Below are 18,319 nucleotides of genomic sequence, written 5' to 3'. Positions count from 1 at the left end.
AAAAAGAATAACTTCATCTGCATGCATGACATTAATAAATCTCAAAAGCATAATCGTGAACAAAAAAAATTTGTAGGACTACACTATGATTCCATTTAAATGGATTTTAAAGATGAAGCAATAGGCACTGTTAACTTCCCACCTTAAACAAAGGGAGAACCATACAAAATACATGAAGCAGTGAGTTTCAGCAATGGATAATAGGCAGCACAGGACTGTGACCCCTGAGAAAAGGGAAGAAAATTGAAGTAGGGCATAGAAGCCTGAGTTAAGGAGACAGAGACTGAAGTTTGAGAAGACAAAGGTGGCTAGAGTTTGAGGCAGAATACTTAAAGGGATAGAATTTTTCAGAGAGACTATGCTCAAGATCTGGAGAGGTATCCCTTTGAGCCTTTGACTAAGTGCTGATAAAGCATAAGAACTTACCCAAGACTAGTAAGAAGACCACTGAAAACAAGTAGGCAGAACAATTCCTGGAGCTCATACAGGGCAGCAGACATACATAATATACAGATCAAGCAGAATCTTTGGGATTTTGTCTAAGTGGTGGGGCTAAATTAGCTCTAGATAAAAGGCAGTTCTGGGCCTGTCCTAGAAAAGCTTAAAAGCAAGCCTCATATAAATAAAAATTCCCTAAGTAGAAAAAAAAGTCTCAAAGGGATCCAACAAATTCTAAGAAGTAAAATGCATGCCAGAAGTAAAAGCCAACACTACTTAAAGGAATAAAACAAAACCCAGCAACCAACAATGTAAATGCACAATTTATCTGGTATCCAGTAAAAAATTAGCCATTCAAAGCAGCAGGAAAATAAAAACAATTATCAGGATAAAAATCAATTGATAGACCCAGAAATGACAAAAATGATAAAAATAGCATCTGGGGATATTGTAGCTATGCTTCATACGTTCAAGAAGATAGAGGAAAGCATGAGCATGATAAGAATAGAAATGGAAAATATAAAAAAAAATCCAGATAAAATTTCTAGAGATGAAAAATACAGTATCTGAAAATCACGCTGGTTGGAATCAATTAGACACTGTGGAAGAAAAGATCAGTTAGCTTGAAGGTATCTAAAATGAAGCAGAAAAAGAAAAGGCTGAAAATGGAGAGCATCAGTAACCTGTGGGATACTGACAGCATCAAGCAGTCTATTATATGGGCAGATTGTGTCAGGAGAAAGGTGGGGAGGGGGAACAAAAATCGACAAAACAACGGCCAAAGTTTTTGCCAATTTTATTAAGACTGTAACCTTTGATTGAAGAAGTTCAATGAACCTCAAGCACAATAAACAAAGCTCAAAACCACATTAAACCAATTAGTATAGTTTAAGAATAGATACATATATGGTCAAAACATAGAAAAGCAAAGGCAAGATTAACCAAAATTCAGGATAGTGGTTACCTCTATGGAGAAGGATGAAGGGATGTGATCAGAGTTCAAAGTCTTCAAATGTATTAGCATGTACTTTTTCTCAAGTGACATAAAGGGCAAATAAGTTTTGACTTTTATTCTTTAAATTGCATATACACAATTCTTTGCACGTATAACAGAACATAATAAACAAAATAAATTAGTGAAGTTCGTCCATTCTCCTGTGTTATCTATAGCACAAGCCAAAAACCTGAGTCATCCTTGAACACTCCATTAATCAGTCCAATTAATTCTCTCTTAATCTTTCTAGTCTCCCACCTCCCCTGCCACACCCTGGTCCAAGCCTCCTTCAACTGTACCTGGATCACTGAAAACTTCCTCTTCCTTAAGGCAGTCAAAGAAACCATTTTTAAATATGATTATATCTCTTTAGTCTGAATCTATTAATCTTGCCCCACTGGCTATTCCGAAGTAACAGAGATAAGTAAATTGCCCAAGGCCACACAGCCAGGAAATAGCAGACAGGATTCAAAATCTGTCTTACTGGAGAGCCCACAAAGTCTTTCCCATCCACTATAGTGCCTTGAGCTGAAAAATATAATACTGGGAAAGGCTTAGCCCCAGGCTGGTTTAAGGTAACCATTGGTTAAAGGGTAGGTTGATTTTTTTTCTCCTCCATCATCATGGAGGGGACCTAGTGCCCAGGTGAGAATGAGAGAGCCCCTTGAGTACTCAGACCTCAGGCCCTAGGGCATATAATTGAGTCACAAACAAGTGCTCTCTGCCCCAATTTTTTAAATCGTATTTACTCCCCTCGCTTGCAATTTGGGTGAAGGCACATGGAGGCCTGGCCCAGGTTTACTGGGCCCTTAGGGGAACAGACCAACGTGGCTGTTGTAGCACAGCATTAGGGTGGCAGTCCGAGGGGCAGGAGCAGGCACAGCCAAGGCTGCAGGACTTCTCCAGATGCCCCAAATAAATTTGAGTCCACAAAGATTCAGATGTTCTCCTTGGCAGCTTTGAGCGTCTTCAGAGTTTTTGTTTATCTTTCCGCCCTACAACAAGGCATTGTCATGCTCTGAGTCCTTAGTGTCCGACATCGGGCATGACCAAGAGCAGATGTCCAGGAAATGGAAGGTCTGGCTAACCTCTGTGAGCAATTCAGGGCTGACTCAGGCACCTCCTTGAGAAGTCTTTCATCCCAGACATAGCTGTTCAAGTTCTCTGTATTGTGGGCTTTAAATTATTTGCCAAATGAATGGAGGCTTGCAGGCTGACTCTCCTCTGAATAGCTGCTAGGTCCAATGGAATTCTTTCCCCTTCATTCACCTGCTCAGTGTATTTCAACATCTAACTGATTACTGGATGGTACATACACTCGCTTACTGAGCTCAAAGGTCACCTCCTCCAAGAAGTCTTTCTGACATTCCCTTTTATGTGCTCCTCTTCATGTACCTATGTGGATCTCATCTCTTAGGTAAGAGATCTACCTCTGAAGTAGATAGATCCTGGTTGGGATCTCAGATCTGTCGCTTGAAAGCTTGGGCAAGTTCCTATATGTTTTGCTGGTCAATCAAATGGCTGGCTGAGAAGTCCAAAAATGAGGTTCTGAACTACCAGGCTGAATTGCCAGGATAGCCATTACGCCCTCAACCCTTAAAGGAGGAGAAGGGCAGGACATTTGCTGGTCTGAGTACCTGGGCTCTCTAAGGGGAAGAGGGGAAGTTACAGTGGGGTTCATCCTTCTCTGCCCCAGTCTAATGTCTTCTAGAAAAGAGAGCCTAAAACAAGAACTAAGTACTAATGTTTGATTTGAGTGGTGTAAACCCAAGGTATTGAAAGTGAGAAAAGGGAAGCAAGGCGGGGAAGAATGGGAGGTAATACAAAGTAATAGCAGGTGGAGTTCCACTTCATGACAAGCCTTTAAGTAGCACAGCAGGTGTGTCCACTGGCTACTTGGGAGATCTCCCCATTGGCTGTACTGTTCGGAGTAACGCTGCCTTGCAGCAATTCAGAGAGATAAGAAAGAGGGAATTTATCTGCCTGGCTCTCCCCTATCTCCCATTGGTCAGACGTTTCCCCAGGAGCATTAATTCCCACATACTTCTGGGTTGCTAGTGGCTACCTGAGATGCCAGATCCTGTGCCCTATGGTGGGGCATTCCACCCAAGTCTGGAAGTAGTGGGAGGAGACAAACTCTGGGCATGTGGCTGGTGAGTGCTGGACAGAATATGATTCAATACATAAACTGTGTCCAAACAGTGTAATACGGTTTTTCTCATTTACCAGAAGAAGAAACATGGCATAGTGATCAAAGACCAAGGTCACATGGCTAGTAAGTGGTAAATTCAGGATTTGAATATAGCCTGGCTCTGGAAACTGTGCAAGACCAAGATAAGGTTCTTGGATTTTATGTAGCAGGCAAAAGAGAGTCACTAAAGTGTTTCAATCTAGGGAGGGACAAGATAAAGAGCTTTTAAAATAAAGCTCCCAATCTCTATTCTGCTCCATCTTCCCATGCACCTAAACTCAGCAAAAGTAGGTGGCCCCAGAGAGGTAAGGGCATCCAAGACAGTTTTTGAAGAGTCCCTGACTGGGTCCAGAGATCATATGTGTTTCAATACTGTCTCCTAATCCTTCTCAGTCTTCATCTAAGCCTATACCTACCAAAGAGACTAGCTGGTCAGAGGCAGGCAGGATATGGGTGCAAAAGATAAAATGAGAGAAGATGAGGTAGACCTAAAGACCAGGAACAGGAGGACCAGCCATCTGTCCATTATCGGCCTGTGGGCCAGGGGATCCTGGCACCCGCAGATGAGTCCTTTGGTGTTGCCTGAGATGGTCGGATCTCATGAACTGTCGGCCGCACTGATCACATCTATGTGGTCGGTATCTGGTGTGTATCCTCATATGCCGTCCAAGCTCATCAGAACGAAAGAAAGACCACGTACAGCTTGCCCATGTGCATTTATAGGGCCTCTCACCTGAGGAGGGAAGGTGACAAGGGAGGGAAGAAATTAAGTAAAGGAATTTAGGCCAGCAAGTGGGAAGGAGACGTTAGACTCTATGAGGCAGAGGAGTCAAGGCTGAGGAATCAAAAGGAAAAGCATAAAACATTGAGGAGGCAACACAATCAGCAATCTCCATCATCTTGGCAGTCATTCTGGCCTGTGAGAAAGCAAGTTGGTGTGAACAATAGCTGGACCCCCAGCTTGAAGGATGATAGGCTAATCTCCAACCATTATAAAACAGTGGTCTAGCACAAATCTTAAAGCCCAGAGACTCCTCTACCCCACTCCAGTCTGACACTTCATTCACCTGTGTGTTTGCGCTGGTGACTCACGAGGTGGGAGCGCTTAGTATAAGCTTTTCCACAGTCTTCATACTGGCAGCAGTAAGGCCTTGAAACCGGGGAGCTCCTCTTGGGAGCCCTTTCCTGGGCCCTGGAGTTCTGCTCTGTTCTCTGTGGAGCATGTATGTGCTGCTCAGGTCGGAATGGATCTTCCTGGAAGGCTGGCTGGCTCCCAAAAGAGTCTTGGGATTCTAAAGCCAGCAATGATGGGGATCCAGCTGGGGGCATTCCACAACTGTGGGGATCTCTAGGGGGCAACATCTGAGCCAAAGAGGGGAGCATTGCCTCAGTAGAAGGCATGGCTGGTGCCAATAACATTTTAGGTGTTAAAGAGTCTCTGTTAGATGGTATTGTTGGGGGGCCAGAATAAGGCATTGTTGGAGCCCTGATGTGGGACACCATTGGGATTCCACTGGGAGCTGAGACTGGTGGCCCACTGGGAGGCATCCTTAGATTCCCACTGAAGGTCATGGCCATCCCTGGAATATTGGGCTCTCCTAAGGGCATCATCTGGGGCCCCTTCAAAACCATCATTCCTGGTTGAGAGGGAGATACTCCCTGACAGTAAATCGTCTGGGAAGGTGTGAGAGTCACTTGGGGGCCGTAGTTCGCACCATGCTCAGGCAGCAATACACTGAACTGTGATCCCATTTCACTTTCATTCTGCCTGGGTGTGTCAGCAGAGACCAAGGGGATCCTCTCCAGCTGTGGGCACTGAGGGAAGTGTTGAATGCCTGATGGGCCATGGTTCCAAGAGGTGTGCACTCTACTGCTTTCGGGAGATGGAGACATGTCCAAGATGCACATTGACTTCTCAGTATCCTTGAAGAGAGAGAGAGAGTCAGGTGAAATTCACCCTAGCTCAAATTCCATTTCCACATGTCCCTTTCCCCACCTCCAAACCCCACCTGAATGCAGGTCTCCATCATCTCTTGCTTGAATTATCCTGCCTCCAGGCCATTCTCCAGCCTGGGTTTTTCTAAGATGCAGGTCTGGCTGACAGCACAGTGGAAGCCTAAGTGTGACTCATGCCACTTTTCTTCTTTGGCATATTTTTTGTTTTTTTATTTCATAAAAAGCAACAAAGAGCAAATAAAGTATTCCACAGCCTACCCCCTTCAACAAAACTCTGAGAAAACCTTCAAACTCCAGATTATATTTAAATGTGAGGATGAAAGAACAACCCAAACTAACAGAAGGGGTACAGAAAGCCACAAAGGTAGGTAGAATGGTGGCTTCAGATAGGTCCTGGCTTTAACAAAACTTAGAAACCCTCTGCAAATATTTCCCTGCAGAACAGAGTCTCACCTGAGTGGGAACTGCTGTGGGCAAGTCCGAGATCAAGGATTGGAGGAGGTAGGAAAAAGAGACGGACTCTAAAAATCACTTTTTAAAGGGGTGGAGGATTGTTTTGGAAGTGAGGGCAAGCAATATCCCTTGATGATGGAATGGCATGAGGAAAAGAATGAATTAGTGGTAGAACCTCTTGCAACAGATAGGACCAAAAATAATTTTAAAAAATTGTCCATTACTGTAGCAACAGAGAGAACTCTTGAGCTGAGAAACTGGGAAAGCTACACGCCACCCCCCGCCATCATCTTTCATCCCCTCCTCCATTGGGACAGTGAAGAAAAGACCAATCCATTCAAATATGAAAATCAAAACATAAGTTAAAAAATATAGTATTCATAAGAGATGCTAAAACATCAAAACAAATTAAAGATTACAATTTTCAAAAGAAAAAGAAAATTCACCCAGAAAAATGCTGCCACAGATATCAAGTTCAGCAACATTCAAACACACACACACACGCAAACTTATGAAAGCAATTGCAGCTTTTACATCGATTACAGGAACACAGAGTAAAAATAGAGGAATTCAAGAAAGTTATGTCCAAACAATAGGCTGGCTACGAGTTATCTTAGAGGGGAGGGAGGAGCACTAAGAAGTGCTAGAAGGGCTCCTGTGGTGCAGCAATGTTTCACAGGTCTTTACTTTGTGATAGTTCATTCACCTGCACATTTTAAATGTTTATTCTACTACACTTTTAAAGAAAACACCAATGGTTTTCAAATTCTTCCCCAAAATTGAAGAGGGGTAAATATTTCCTATCTCATTCTATGATCCCAGAATTGCTAATACTAAAGCCTGACAAAAACATCACCAAGTAAAGAAAATAAAAGACCGAGATATTTTATGAGTACAGATGAAAAAATCTTCAACAAAAAACTAGCAAACCAAATCCATCAGCACATTAAGTGGATTATACAACACGACAAAATGGAATTTATCTCAAATGCAAGGGTGATTCAACATATGAAAACCAATGTAATATACTACATAAGTACAATAAAGAGGAAAAAAAACCTCAATTAATGTAGAAAAAAAGCATTTGAAACAATCCAACACTCTTTCATGATCAAAAAAAAAAAAAAAACCCTCAAAAAACTAGGAATAGAAAGAAGCTTCCAACGTAATAAAGGGCATTTATGAAAAACCCACTGCTAACATTACACTCAATGGTAAAAGACTGAAGGCCTTTCCTCTAATATTAGGAACAAGACAAGGATGCCTACTTTTACCACTGATATTCAACATTATTATTCAACATTATGTCTAGCCAGAGCAATTAAGCGAGAAAAAGAAATAAAAGGCATCCAAATTGAAAAAGAAGTAAAACTATCTCTGTTCTCAGATAACATAATCTTATATGTAAAAATCCTAAAGATTACACATACACTGACATAAATCTGTTAGAACTAATAAATTTAGCAAAGTAGCAGGATACAAATGCAACACAAAAAATCAGTTGTTTCTATACCCTGACAATAAACAATCCAAAAAGGAAATTAAAAAAACTCAAATTTATATCATCAAGAATTAAATACTTAGAAATAACAAAGAGGTTAACTTAATAATTGAAAACTGCAAAATTACAGAAATGGAAGAAATCAAAGACTTGCCAAAACTAATCTTGAAAAAAGAACGAAACTGGAAAAAATTTATACTTCCTGATTCAGAACTTACTGAAAAGCTACAGTAATCAAAACAGTGTGATATTGGCATTAAGAATAGCCCGATAGACCAACAGAAAGAAACAGAGCCAGAAATAAACCCGCACATATATGGTCAAATGACTTTATACAAGGCTGCCAAGACCATTCAATGGGGAAAAGATAGTATAACTGGATATCCACATGCAAAAGAATAAAGTTGGACCCTTACTTAACACCACATACAAAAATTAACTCAAAATGAATCAAGACCTAAATGTAAGCTAAAACTATAACACTCTAAGAAGAAAACATAGGGGAAGCTTCATGACACTGGATTTGGCAATGATTTCTCAGCCATGACACCAAAGGCACAGGCGACAAAAGAAAAAATTGACGAAACTGGACTTCATCAAAATTTAAAAATTTGTGCATCAAAAGACAGCATCAACAGTACAGAGGCAACCAACAGAATGGGAGAAAATACTCACAAATTACACATCTGATAAGGGACTAATAATATCCTGAATATATTTTTAAAAACTCCTAAAACTCAATGAAAAAACAAACAACCCAATTCAAAAATGGTCAAAAAGACTTGACTAGGCAATGACTAGGCATTTCTCAAAAAACATACAAATGGCCAATAAACACATGAAAAGATACTAAACATCACTAATCACTGGGGAAATGAAAACCAAAACCACAATGAGATAGTACTTCACACCCATTAAAATGATGATTATCAAAAAAAAAAAAAACAAGTGTTAGCAAGATGTGAAGAAACTGGAATCCTTGTGCACTGCTATTAGGAATGACTTTTCAAGCGACTATGGAAAACAGTATGTCGGTTTCTCAACAAATTAAAAACAATTAGCATGACCCAACAATTCCACTTCCGGGTATATACCTGTAAGAATTAAAAGCAGAAACTAGAACGGATTATTTGTACACTCATGGTCAGGGCAGCATTTTTACAATAGGGAAAATATGGAAGCGTCTCAATTGTCCATCAACAGATGAATGGATAAACAAATGTGATATATACATACAATAAAATATTCAGCTTAAAAATGGAAAGAAATCCTTGAAGACATTATGCTAAGTGGAATACGCCAGTCACAAAAGACAAATAAGAGATGATTCCACTTATCTGAGTTACTTAAGGAAGTCAAATCCAAAGAGACAGAGTAGAGTGGTGACTGTCTGGGACTTGGTGGGGAGGGGGCGGGGAGGAAGGGGAGATTGGGAAGTCACGGATAATGGTCAAAAAGTTTCAGTTTGGGAAGATGAATAAAGTTCTGCATCCATTTATGATCAAAACACTTAACAAAATTGGTATAGAAGGAAAGTGCCTTAACATAATAAAGGCTATATATGACAAACCCTCAGCCAACATTATACTTAGTGGTGAAAAACTAAAAACCTTCCCTCTAAGATCAGGAACAAGACAAGTCTGTCCACTATCGCCACTATTATTCAATATAACACTGGAGGTCCTAGTGAGTGCAATCAGGTAAGAGAAAGGTATAAAAGGCATCCAAATAGGAAACGAAGAAGTCAAACTGTTACTATTTGCAGATGACATGACTCTATGCAGAAAACCCTAAAGACTCCACAAGAACACCACCAGAAACAATAAGCAAATACAGTAAAGTTTCTGGATACAAAATCAATGTTCAAAAATCCATAGCTTTCCTTTATTCTAATAAGGAATTGTCAGAAAAAGAAGTGGAAAAAATAATTCCTTTAGTAATTGCAACAAAAAGAATAAAATACCTAGGAATAAATCTAATGAAACATGTTAAAGACTTACATAATGAAAACTATAAGACCCTATTAAAAGAAATCAAAGATACAAAGAAATGAAAACATAGTCCATGTTCTTAGATTGGAAGAATCAACATAGTTAAATGAATTTATTACCTAAAGCATTATACAGATTTACTTCGATCCTCATCAAAATCCCATCGGCATTTTTTAAAGATACAGAACAAAAAATCATCAGATTTGTATGGAAGCACAGAAGACTCCGAATTGAGAAAAAAGAACAAGGCTGGAGGCATCACTCTGCCCGGCTTCAAATTATACTGCAAAGCGACAATAATCAAAATGGCACGGTATTGGTAGAAAAATACACACAGACCAGTGGAACAGAATTGGGAGTCCAGAAGTAAACCCATGTTTATATGGGCAAATAATTTTTGAGAAAGGAGCCAAAAACATACAGTGGAGAAAGAAAAGCCTCTTCAATAAATGGTGCTGAGAAAACTGGAAAGCCACCTGCAAAAGAATGAAACTAGACTGTTGTCTATCACCATATGCCAAAATTAACTCAAAATGGATTAAGGACCTGAATATAAGACCTGAAACAATAAATCGCATAGAAGAAAACATAGGAACTAAACTCATGGACCTTGGACCTAAAAAGGATTTTACGAATTTGACCTCAAAGGCAAGGGAAATAAAAGCAAAAATAAATGCACGGGACTACATCAAACTAAAGAGCTTCTGCACAGCAAAAGAAATTATCAACAAAGAGACAACCATCCGAATGGGAAAATATATTTGCAAGCAACGCCTCTGATAAGGGCCTAATACCCAAAATATACAAAGAACTCATACAACTCAATAACAACAAAAAAACAATCCAATTAAAAAATGGGTAGCGGACCCAACAGACACTTCTCCCAAGAAGACATACAAATGGCCAACAAACATGAAAAGATGCTCAACATTGTTAGCTATTAAGGAAATGCAAAAACCACAATGAGACACCATCTCACAACTGTTAGAATAGCTATGATCAACAGGACAAGTAATAACAAGTGTTGGAGAGGATGTGGAGAAAAAGGAACCCTCATACACTGCTGGTGGGACTACAAATTGGTACAGCCACTATGGAAAACAGTATGGAGATTCCTCAAAAAACTAAGAATTGATCTACCATATGATCCAGCAATCCCTCTACTGGGTATTTACCCCAAAGACTTGGAAACCCATGTCCGAAAAGATATTGGCACACTGATGTTCATAGCAGCATTATTCATGGTGGGAAGGAGGACATGGATAGCAACCAAAGTATCCTACAATAGATGATTGGATAAAGAAGCTATGGCACATATATACAATGGAATATTAGCCATAAGAGATGAAATACTGCCATTTCATGACAACATGGATGAATCTTGAGAGAATCATGCTAAGTGAAATAAGCCAGACAGAAAAAGCTGAAAACCACATATTGCTTAAATGTGGGATATAAACCTAAAAGCAACAAAGAGGGGGGAGGAAGGAGGTAGATGGGGTAAAAGAAGTCAAATATATGGTGACAGAAATCTATAAGCAGTGAACACATTCTACTGTTGAATTGTATATTTGAAACTTACTGGATTTCGTTAACCAATGTCACCATAAAAATAAAAAAAGTTCTGGAGATGGATGGTGGTGACAGTTGCCCAGTAATGTAAATGTGCTTAATGCCACCAAACCATACACGTAAACATGATTAGGATAATATTTTTACATTATGTAGATTTTATAATTTTTAAAAATATATTTTAAAAGGGCAGAGAAAGGGTCTCCACTTGCCAAATTTGTGAAAGTTTGAGAATCAAAAAGAATAATGATTGATTTTAATAGATCGAATCTGAAAATTCATGAGCCAAAAATGACAAAGGGTCAGCTCTTATCCTAGCTTCAGACATTGTGAATTGAAGTGAAAGAATTAAGCATTTATTGTCTTTCTGGTAGGAAATTATTTCCAAATCACCAAATAATTCCAGTTGTTTACGAAAAATCCTACTTTACAGAAAAATACAAACTAATAAATGTAGACGGAATGGTGGAATTGAAAAATCATTATTTTAAAACCTCTAATAAAAAAATTTTTTTTTTTTTAAGAAAAAGTAAGATTTATTGAAAGTACATTTTAGAAGAAGATGGGCTATGCTAAGGAAGGCTACAGCCCTGTAGAATTTGAGAGATGAAGAGATAAGACAGTATGCCCCAAGGGAGGAGCGGGTTTTCAGCAAAGAAAGCTCTAAAACCCCTAATAAAACTTTTGATTGAGGAAAAATATTTGGTTGAAACCAGTAGGGGAAAGATTGGTAAGGAACTGGGACGTTTGAATGCCTCCAAGGTAACATTACATTAATTTCTGACTGCAAGGCTAAAGATAAGTTTGAATAGAGAGATTAATCAGGCTTTTTGCTATCTTAATTCAAGGGTCAAGCCTAGTGTCACCAAATGTGGGGAGCCAGATGAGTCTGTCTCCTGATGTAGTAATGCAAGATGAAGCCCATTGTACCTATGAGGCATTCTTACCAAAAATAAGGAATCCAATTAAGCTTTAAGATATAATTGAGATAATACAAGAGATAGATGATCGAACTAAATTATACCATGAAAAAGCAATTTGATGAATTCAGAAGAAAAACTTTCTATAAGACAAAAATTAGGATTGTGAAAAAAGAAGTCAGTCAGGAAAAACTATTCTAATTTCAGAGACCCAAGGGACTTAATAACTAACCAGATACATAGTTTGGCCTTAAATTGAATACTAGTTTGGACACAACAGCTCTAAAGAACATTTTAGGGACAACTAGGGGAATTTGAATAAGAATTGCATCTGAAATGATATTTAATGATTATCATTAATTTTGATAGGTTTGGTAACATTTTGACTATGGAGGGAAAAATTTTTAAACCGTAGAAGGGTTGAGATTTTATCTGTTCCATTCACCACTATACGCTCAACAACTAGCATAAAGTAGGCACATAACAGGCCCCAGATAAATGTCTATTGGATGGGTATTTCTGGAGTGCTCAGCCCGTTTCCCTTCCCTCTCAGTAATGGCCCTTTATTTTCCTGATCCTTCACAGGCAAACTTCTTTGGAGGTGTCTAAACACACCTTCACCACTACTTCACCTTATTATTCCCCCAAATTCTCTCTAGACCCTAGAACCAGTTTGCATAAAGGTCAAAGTTCAAAACCTCGTCTGAATCCTTTTTGCTTGACCTCTCAGGAGCTTCTGAGTCTCCTGGCCACAGTATTCTTGAAATGTTTCCTTCCTTTGGCTTTAGGAATGCATTGCAGGAACACATTGACAGCTTGCCTCATTTTTCTCCTTCGCTTCTCCATGGCCCTCCGTCCTCTCCATCTACCCTTTGCAGGTCTCCTAGATGCTATTCTCTGCGCGGTCTTTCTCATGCTAATGATCCGTTTCGGTTTATATGCCAGTTATTCTTAAATCAATAGCTCCGGGGCAGACCTCTCCTGAACCTTCCAGCAGCCTAATACTCAGTCTGTTTGGATAGCCCACGGGCACGTTGGAGTATATCCGAAACTCAGGACCGTCCTTACCCACCCCTCAACCCACCTCCAGGGGAAAAACTAATCTATTAATCCTGTTTCTTCTCATCCTTTGCTCTCTCAGAAAACGTCACCACTATTCCTCACCTAATTGTGCAAGCCAGAAATCTAAGTTGTCCTGGGTGCCTCCCTCGCCACCTACGTCCAGGTAACTACCTGCTTTCGGTCTCTGCTTCCAGAACGTCTCCAGATCTCCATCTCCGCTCTCACCTCTCTAGTTAGGCCGCCATTTTAATTCCCGCTTGGATTATCACAATAGATTTCTAACTATTACCCTTGAATTCTGCTCACATGCACCAAAGCACTCTTAAAAAAAAAAATAATAAATGAAAACCTGGATTGAAAAAAGAAATGCAAATATAATTGCGACTGATCATGGTTCAACTCATCACCACCTAGTCCATGGTCTCATAATCGATCTTTCACTTCCTCCAAAGGCACAGTCTGGTCTCAGAACCTGCAAACTCTTCACTTAGCCAGCCCCAGACCAAATTCGAAGCTGTCTTCACCTCCTAAATCAGATCAAACATCTCTATTTGCTCCCGTGGCCTCTACCTGTACTTCTCTGTCACAATTTGTACACTTTCAATCATTCAGCCCTTTATTATAAAACGGTATACTATCTTATGGTAAACTCACCATTGTATTCCCAGGGTCTGACAAAGGCCTGCCACTTGTTAGGGCTTCAATAAGTACTTAATATTTCCTCCTGCACGCTTCCCTCTGACTTCCTAACTTTCCTTCTCTCTTCTTGAGAGTACTCAAGCCCCTCTCCTGGAAGTTGCCTGGAACCATTTTACCCCCAGGACCCGGCACAGGCGTTAAGGCTCGGAGACTAGTAATTGAATAAACGACACGTGATTTCGATCCTTGATTTCCCATTCCTCCCAACCCCTTCTTTCAACACGTAATGCCCAGACCTCTGCTTCCCTCCTCTCCCCCAGCCGTCATCCCAGTCCTCATGTGCTGCCCTGGGGTTGACGTCTGACCCACCTCGGTGAGCTGATGCTGAGCTGCCTGCCACTGGCCCAGCCCCTCGGCCTCCTGCTCCATCTCAGCCTGGGATCCGCAGCGCCTCGGGACTGTGCGCGGGTCCAGACCGCATCAGAGCAGAACTGAGCCCCGCCACCCCGGCGTCGCAGGTCGGGTGTCGTGGCACCTTCACGCCACAATCACAGCGCTCGGCTTCTACTTCCCGCCGCGCTAGGGTAGGGGGAGGGGGCGGAGCCAATGGCCGCACCCACCGACCCACCCGGGAGCAGCTGCCCCACCCCGCCTGGCTCAGCCTGCCCAGACACCGCAGGGCCACTAACTTGGGACCTCAGACCTCCATCACGTCTTAAGTCTTATATCTGGCCCACTCTACCTCCCCTTCCACCCTTCAATTTGAGCGTCACCCCCAAATGGGGATGAGGTCACTGAGGTTTCAGACTCCCGCCTGAAACAGGGAAGGAGGCTGGAAAGAGTGGCAGGTCTGGGTGTAGGGCGTCTGCAGACAGTGGAGTCTCTACCACCACCCCACCAGGTCAGAGTTTTTGCCATATGCTCCTGGAGGTACCTGGCTCCACCAGGTACCTCTGTCCCTTGTGAGTACAAACCCAAGACTGGGAGTTCCATGGTACAACGTCTTTATTCTACTATACTTATTGAGTACCTATTGCGTCCCAAAGCTTTTTGGAAGTAGGGATGCAATGGCAAACAAGACAACAAACTTGCTGTCAAGGAATTTTCATTCTAAATGGGTGGACAAGAAATGAACATAATAAAGTCAAATATAATTTTAGACGGTGGTGAGTGCTATGGAAGAAACATAATAGAGAAATGCAAGCTGAGAACTAAGAGCTTAAAAGAAGCCAGGCGTAGGAAGATTGGAAGGATCTGAGGCAAGAAAGAGCTTGACTTGCTAGAAGGAAAATAGACAGTTAGGTGACCTGACTGGCAGCAAGGAGGAGAGAAGAATGACATGAGGACAGAGATGAGAGGTCTTGAAGATTATGGATTTTATTCTAAGTGTGACGGGAAGCCACTGAAGGATTTTAAGCAGGAATTTGGTGTGATCTGATTTAAGTTTTTAAAATAATCATTGGGTTCCTTTGAGGATTATGGATTATAGAGGACAAGATGGAAGCAAACACACCAGTTAGAAAGCTAAAGGAGCTCTCCAAGAAAAAGATGTCAGTGGTGGGGTTCGGTGATGGTGATTAGAGAATATTTTTTTAATTAAATGAGACGGTTTGGTAATGGATTGGAATGGTAAAAGGCTGGGAGGAAAATAGGCATCAAACATGATTCCTAGATGACTGGCTTGAGCACCTGAGTGATGACTACACCATATGGTGATACAGAAAAATGGGAAGAGGAACGGATTTGGAAACAGCTGAAATAAGAATTCCATTTTAGGCACATTAGTTTTGAAATGGCTGTTAAATATGCTCAGGGAGAGGCCAAGACTGTAAATGTAAATTTGGGGTTTGTCAGCATAGACATGGTGGTTATAAATCCATTAGAGTGGATGATATAACCAGGGAGATAGTTAGAGAAAAGGACCGAGGACAGAACCTAGAGAAGGCATACATTTAAGGCACAGCAGGAGCAGTGAGGTCATCCAAAAAGACTCTAGAAATAACAGCCAGAAAAGTAGGGAGAAAGTCAGGAGACTATATTCCCAGAAGCCAGGAGAAGCCTGTATTCAAAAGAGAGGCTATTTGACTGCATCAAACAAATGCTGCTAAGAACCAAGTGAATGCCTATTGGATTTGGCAAGATGAAGGTCGTTGGTGACTTTGACAAAAGCAGTTACAGAGGACGTAAGCCGATTGGAGTGGGGAGAAGAGAACAGGGCTGCTGAGATGCAGACACTGAGACCCTGTCTGTAAACAACTCTTCCAAAGAAGTTTTGCTGTGAATCAGGAAAGAGAAATGAGGTGGTAGCTGGAAGGGGGATTAAGGGAGGCTGATGGGGATCTACCAATAAAGAGAAAGCAATACTGAAGCAGAGAAGGTGCTTAATTATAGGAGCAACATTGATAAGAAAGGACAGAACCCAGGGTACAAACAGACAAGTGGGGCTTTGGGTGAGAGCAGGAACATTTGCTGTATCGTAACAGGTGGGGTAACAAGAGTCTGAAGTATCTTGCTGTCTCCAACGACTAGCATGGGGTAGAACTGAGAGCAGGCCCTTGAGAAATAGTGGCTATGCTTCTATGGCGAATACCTGATCAGTCATCACCTCCTGGGGCCATATCTGACTCCCATTTAATGCCTCTTCCAGTTACCATGCATCTAGTGTTTCTCCCAATATGGCACTAAGAAAATATTTGTGGAATAAATATTTGACACATAGAGAGCAGATCGTTTTTTAACACCTCGATCCTCTATAGGATAAAGTTATTTTCAAAATTCAAATTTCATATTTTCAAATGAATATGAAATGAAATAAATAATAATGTCCAGAAAAGAAATGTAGAAGTGAAAATTTTCTTTTACAAAGTTTTGTATGTATACTCATGCCAGTAAAATAAATAAATACATACAATTAATATTATGATACAAAAAAATGAAAAAAAATACAAGTATTTATTTCGGTCAATTTCACATCTACCTGATTGCACTTTGATCCCTTCATTATAGGCTGATGTACCTTATGTAAATGATCCTCTAGTAACTAAAGTGAATTTTAGTTCACAAAGCTGCTAAATTGCATCACTGATATAACATTTATTTTTCTGATTCGTCTTTCATTTTAAAACAACTAAGAATTTTAAAGAATAAATTTCCATTTTAAATTCAGTAAAATATGTCATCTATGAACTAAAATTGGCACTTAAGCAAACAAAAATAGTTTGCCTCTCCTTTTGTACTCCGCTTCCCTGTTCTAAATTTTAACACAAAACTCCACCTGGCTACACTGAATGACAGAATTGAAATAAGTCATTCTGTCTCTTTGCCTTCATAAGCACTGACTGTAAATCATGATTGTTTTGAAGCTACTGTATAAATATAGGCATAATTAATAGCACAGGATCTGGAGACAGACCAATGCCTAAGGTGAGCTCCAAACAGGCGTGGCTGAGTCTGTGAGTTTTGCATGACCATGTAACCAGGTATTCTCCAAATTAACTTTCATGTAGAATACAATATTTATTAAAGAGGGTCTGTAACAAAAGTACACTAATGTAAATTCGTACCTATTTTTGTGAGTTTTGTCTTTATTTTTTATGAGATATAATTAACATAAAACATTATATTAGTTCCAGGTGCACTAATATAATGATTAGATATTTGTATATTTTGCGAAACGATCGCTATGGTAAGTTTAGTTAACATCCATCACCACACATAGCTACAGACTCTTTTCTTATGATGAAAACTTTAAGATCTCTCAGCAACTTTCAAATATGTAATACATTATTAGTAACTACAGTCCCCATGCTATAGATTACATCCCAGGACTTAATTATCTTGTAACTGGAAGTTTGTACCTTTTGACCACTTTCACCCATTTCACCTACCCCACCCCCTGCTTCTGACAACCACCAATCTGTTCTCTGTATTTATGAGTTGTGTTTTGTTTTGTTTTAGATTCCACATAAGTGAGATCATACAGTATTCGTCTTTCTCTGTCTGACTTATTTCACTTAGCATGTTGCCCTCAAGATCTACCCATGTTGTCGCAAATGGCAAGATTTCCTTCTTTTCTTTGGCTGAATTTTATATATATATAACATTATCTATTATGTATGTATAACATTATATATATCATTATTCATCCATCAATAAACACTTAAATTGTTTCCAGATCTTGGCTATTGTAAATAATGCAGCAAGTGAACATGGAGGCATATATGTTTTCAAGTTAGTGTTTTCTTTTCCTTCAGATAAATATCCAAAATCATATGGTAGTTGTTTTTTTTTTTTTTTTTTGAAGAGGAATCTCCATACTGTTTCTGTAGTGGTTGTACCAATTTATATTCCCACCAACAGTGCAGATGGATTCCCTTTTCTCCATATCCTCACCAACACTTGTCATTTCTTGTTTTTTTTGATGGTAGCCATTTTAACAGATATAAGGTGATATCTCAGTGTGGTCTTGATTTGCCTTTCCCTGACGATTAGTAATGTTGAGCATCTTTTTATATAACTGTTGGCCATCTGTGTTCTTTGGGAAAATGTCTATTCAGATCCTCTGCTCATTTTTTAATCAGATTTTTTTTTTTTTTTGGCTAT

General features: G+C 40.0%; 1 protein-coding gene across 1 annotated transcript; it reads right to left on the bottom strand.

Annotated features, from left to right (window-relative positions):
* Positions 1-4,111: 4,111 nt before the first annotated feature.
* Positions 4,112-14,396, bottom strand: KLF17 (KLF transcription factor 17). The gene is made up of 3 exons (XM_039883113.1): positions 14,087-14,396; positions 4,691-5,546; positions 4,112-4,356 (listed from the first exon to the last, which is right to left on the bottom strand). Exons 1-3 carry the CDS (start codon positions 14,144-14,146, stop codon positions 4,112-4,114), a joined length of 1,161 nt encoding a protein of 386 aa, XP_039739047.1. The 5' UTR covers positions 14,147-14,396.
* Between the last annotated feature and the right edge of the window lie 3,923 nt (positions 14,397-18,319).

The sequence above is a fragment of the Pteropus medius genome, unplaced genomic scaffold (genome assembly GCF_902729225.1).
Source record: "Pteropus medius unplaced genomic scaffold, Ma_sr-lr_union100, whole genome shotgun sequence".
Classification (NCBI taxonomy): domain Eukaryota; kingdom Metazoa; phylum Chordata; class Mammalia; order Chiroptera; family Pteropodidae; genus Pteropus; species Pteropus medius.
Note: the sequence above shows the minus strand (reverse complement) of the source record. Positions and strands in the feature narration are given on the sequence as shown.

What these genes read in the sequence shown, in the direction of transcription:
- KLF17 (XM_039883113.1), bottom strand. Translation starts at nt 14,146, where the DNA reads ATGGAGCAGGAGGCCGAGGGGCTGGGCCAGTGGCAGGCAGCTCAGCAT. An exon ending in CTCAGCATCAGCTCACCGAG is followed by an intron (nt 5,547 to 14,086) that starts GTGGGTCAGACG and finishes TCTCTCTTCAAG; the next exon opens with GATACTGAGAAGTCAATGTG. An exon ending in TCACCAGCGCAAACACACAG is followed by an intron (nt 4,357 to 4,690) that starts GTGAATGAAGTG and finishes TTCCCTCCTCAG; the next exon opens with GTGAGAGGCCCTATAAATGC.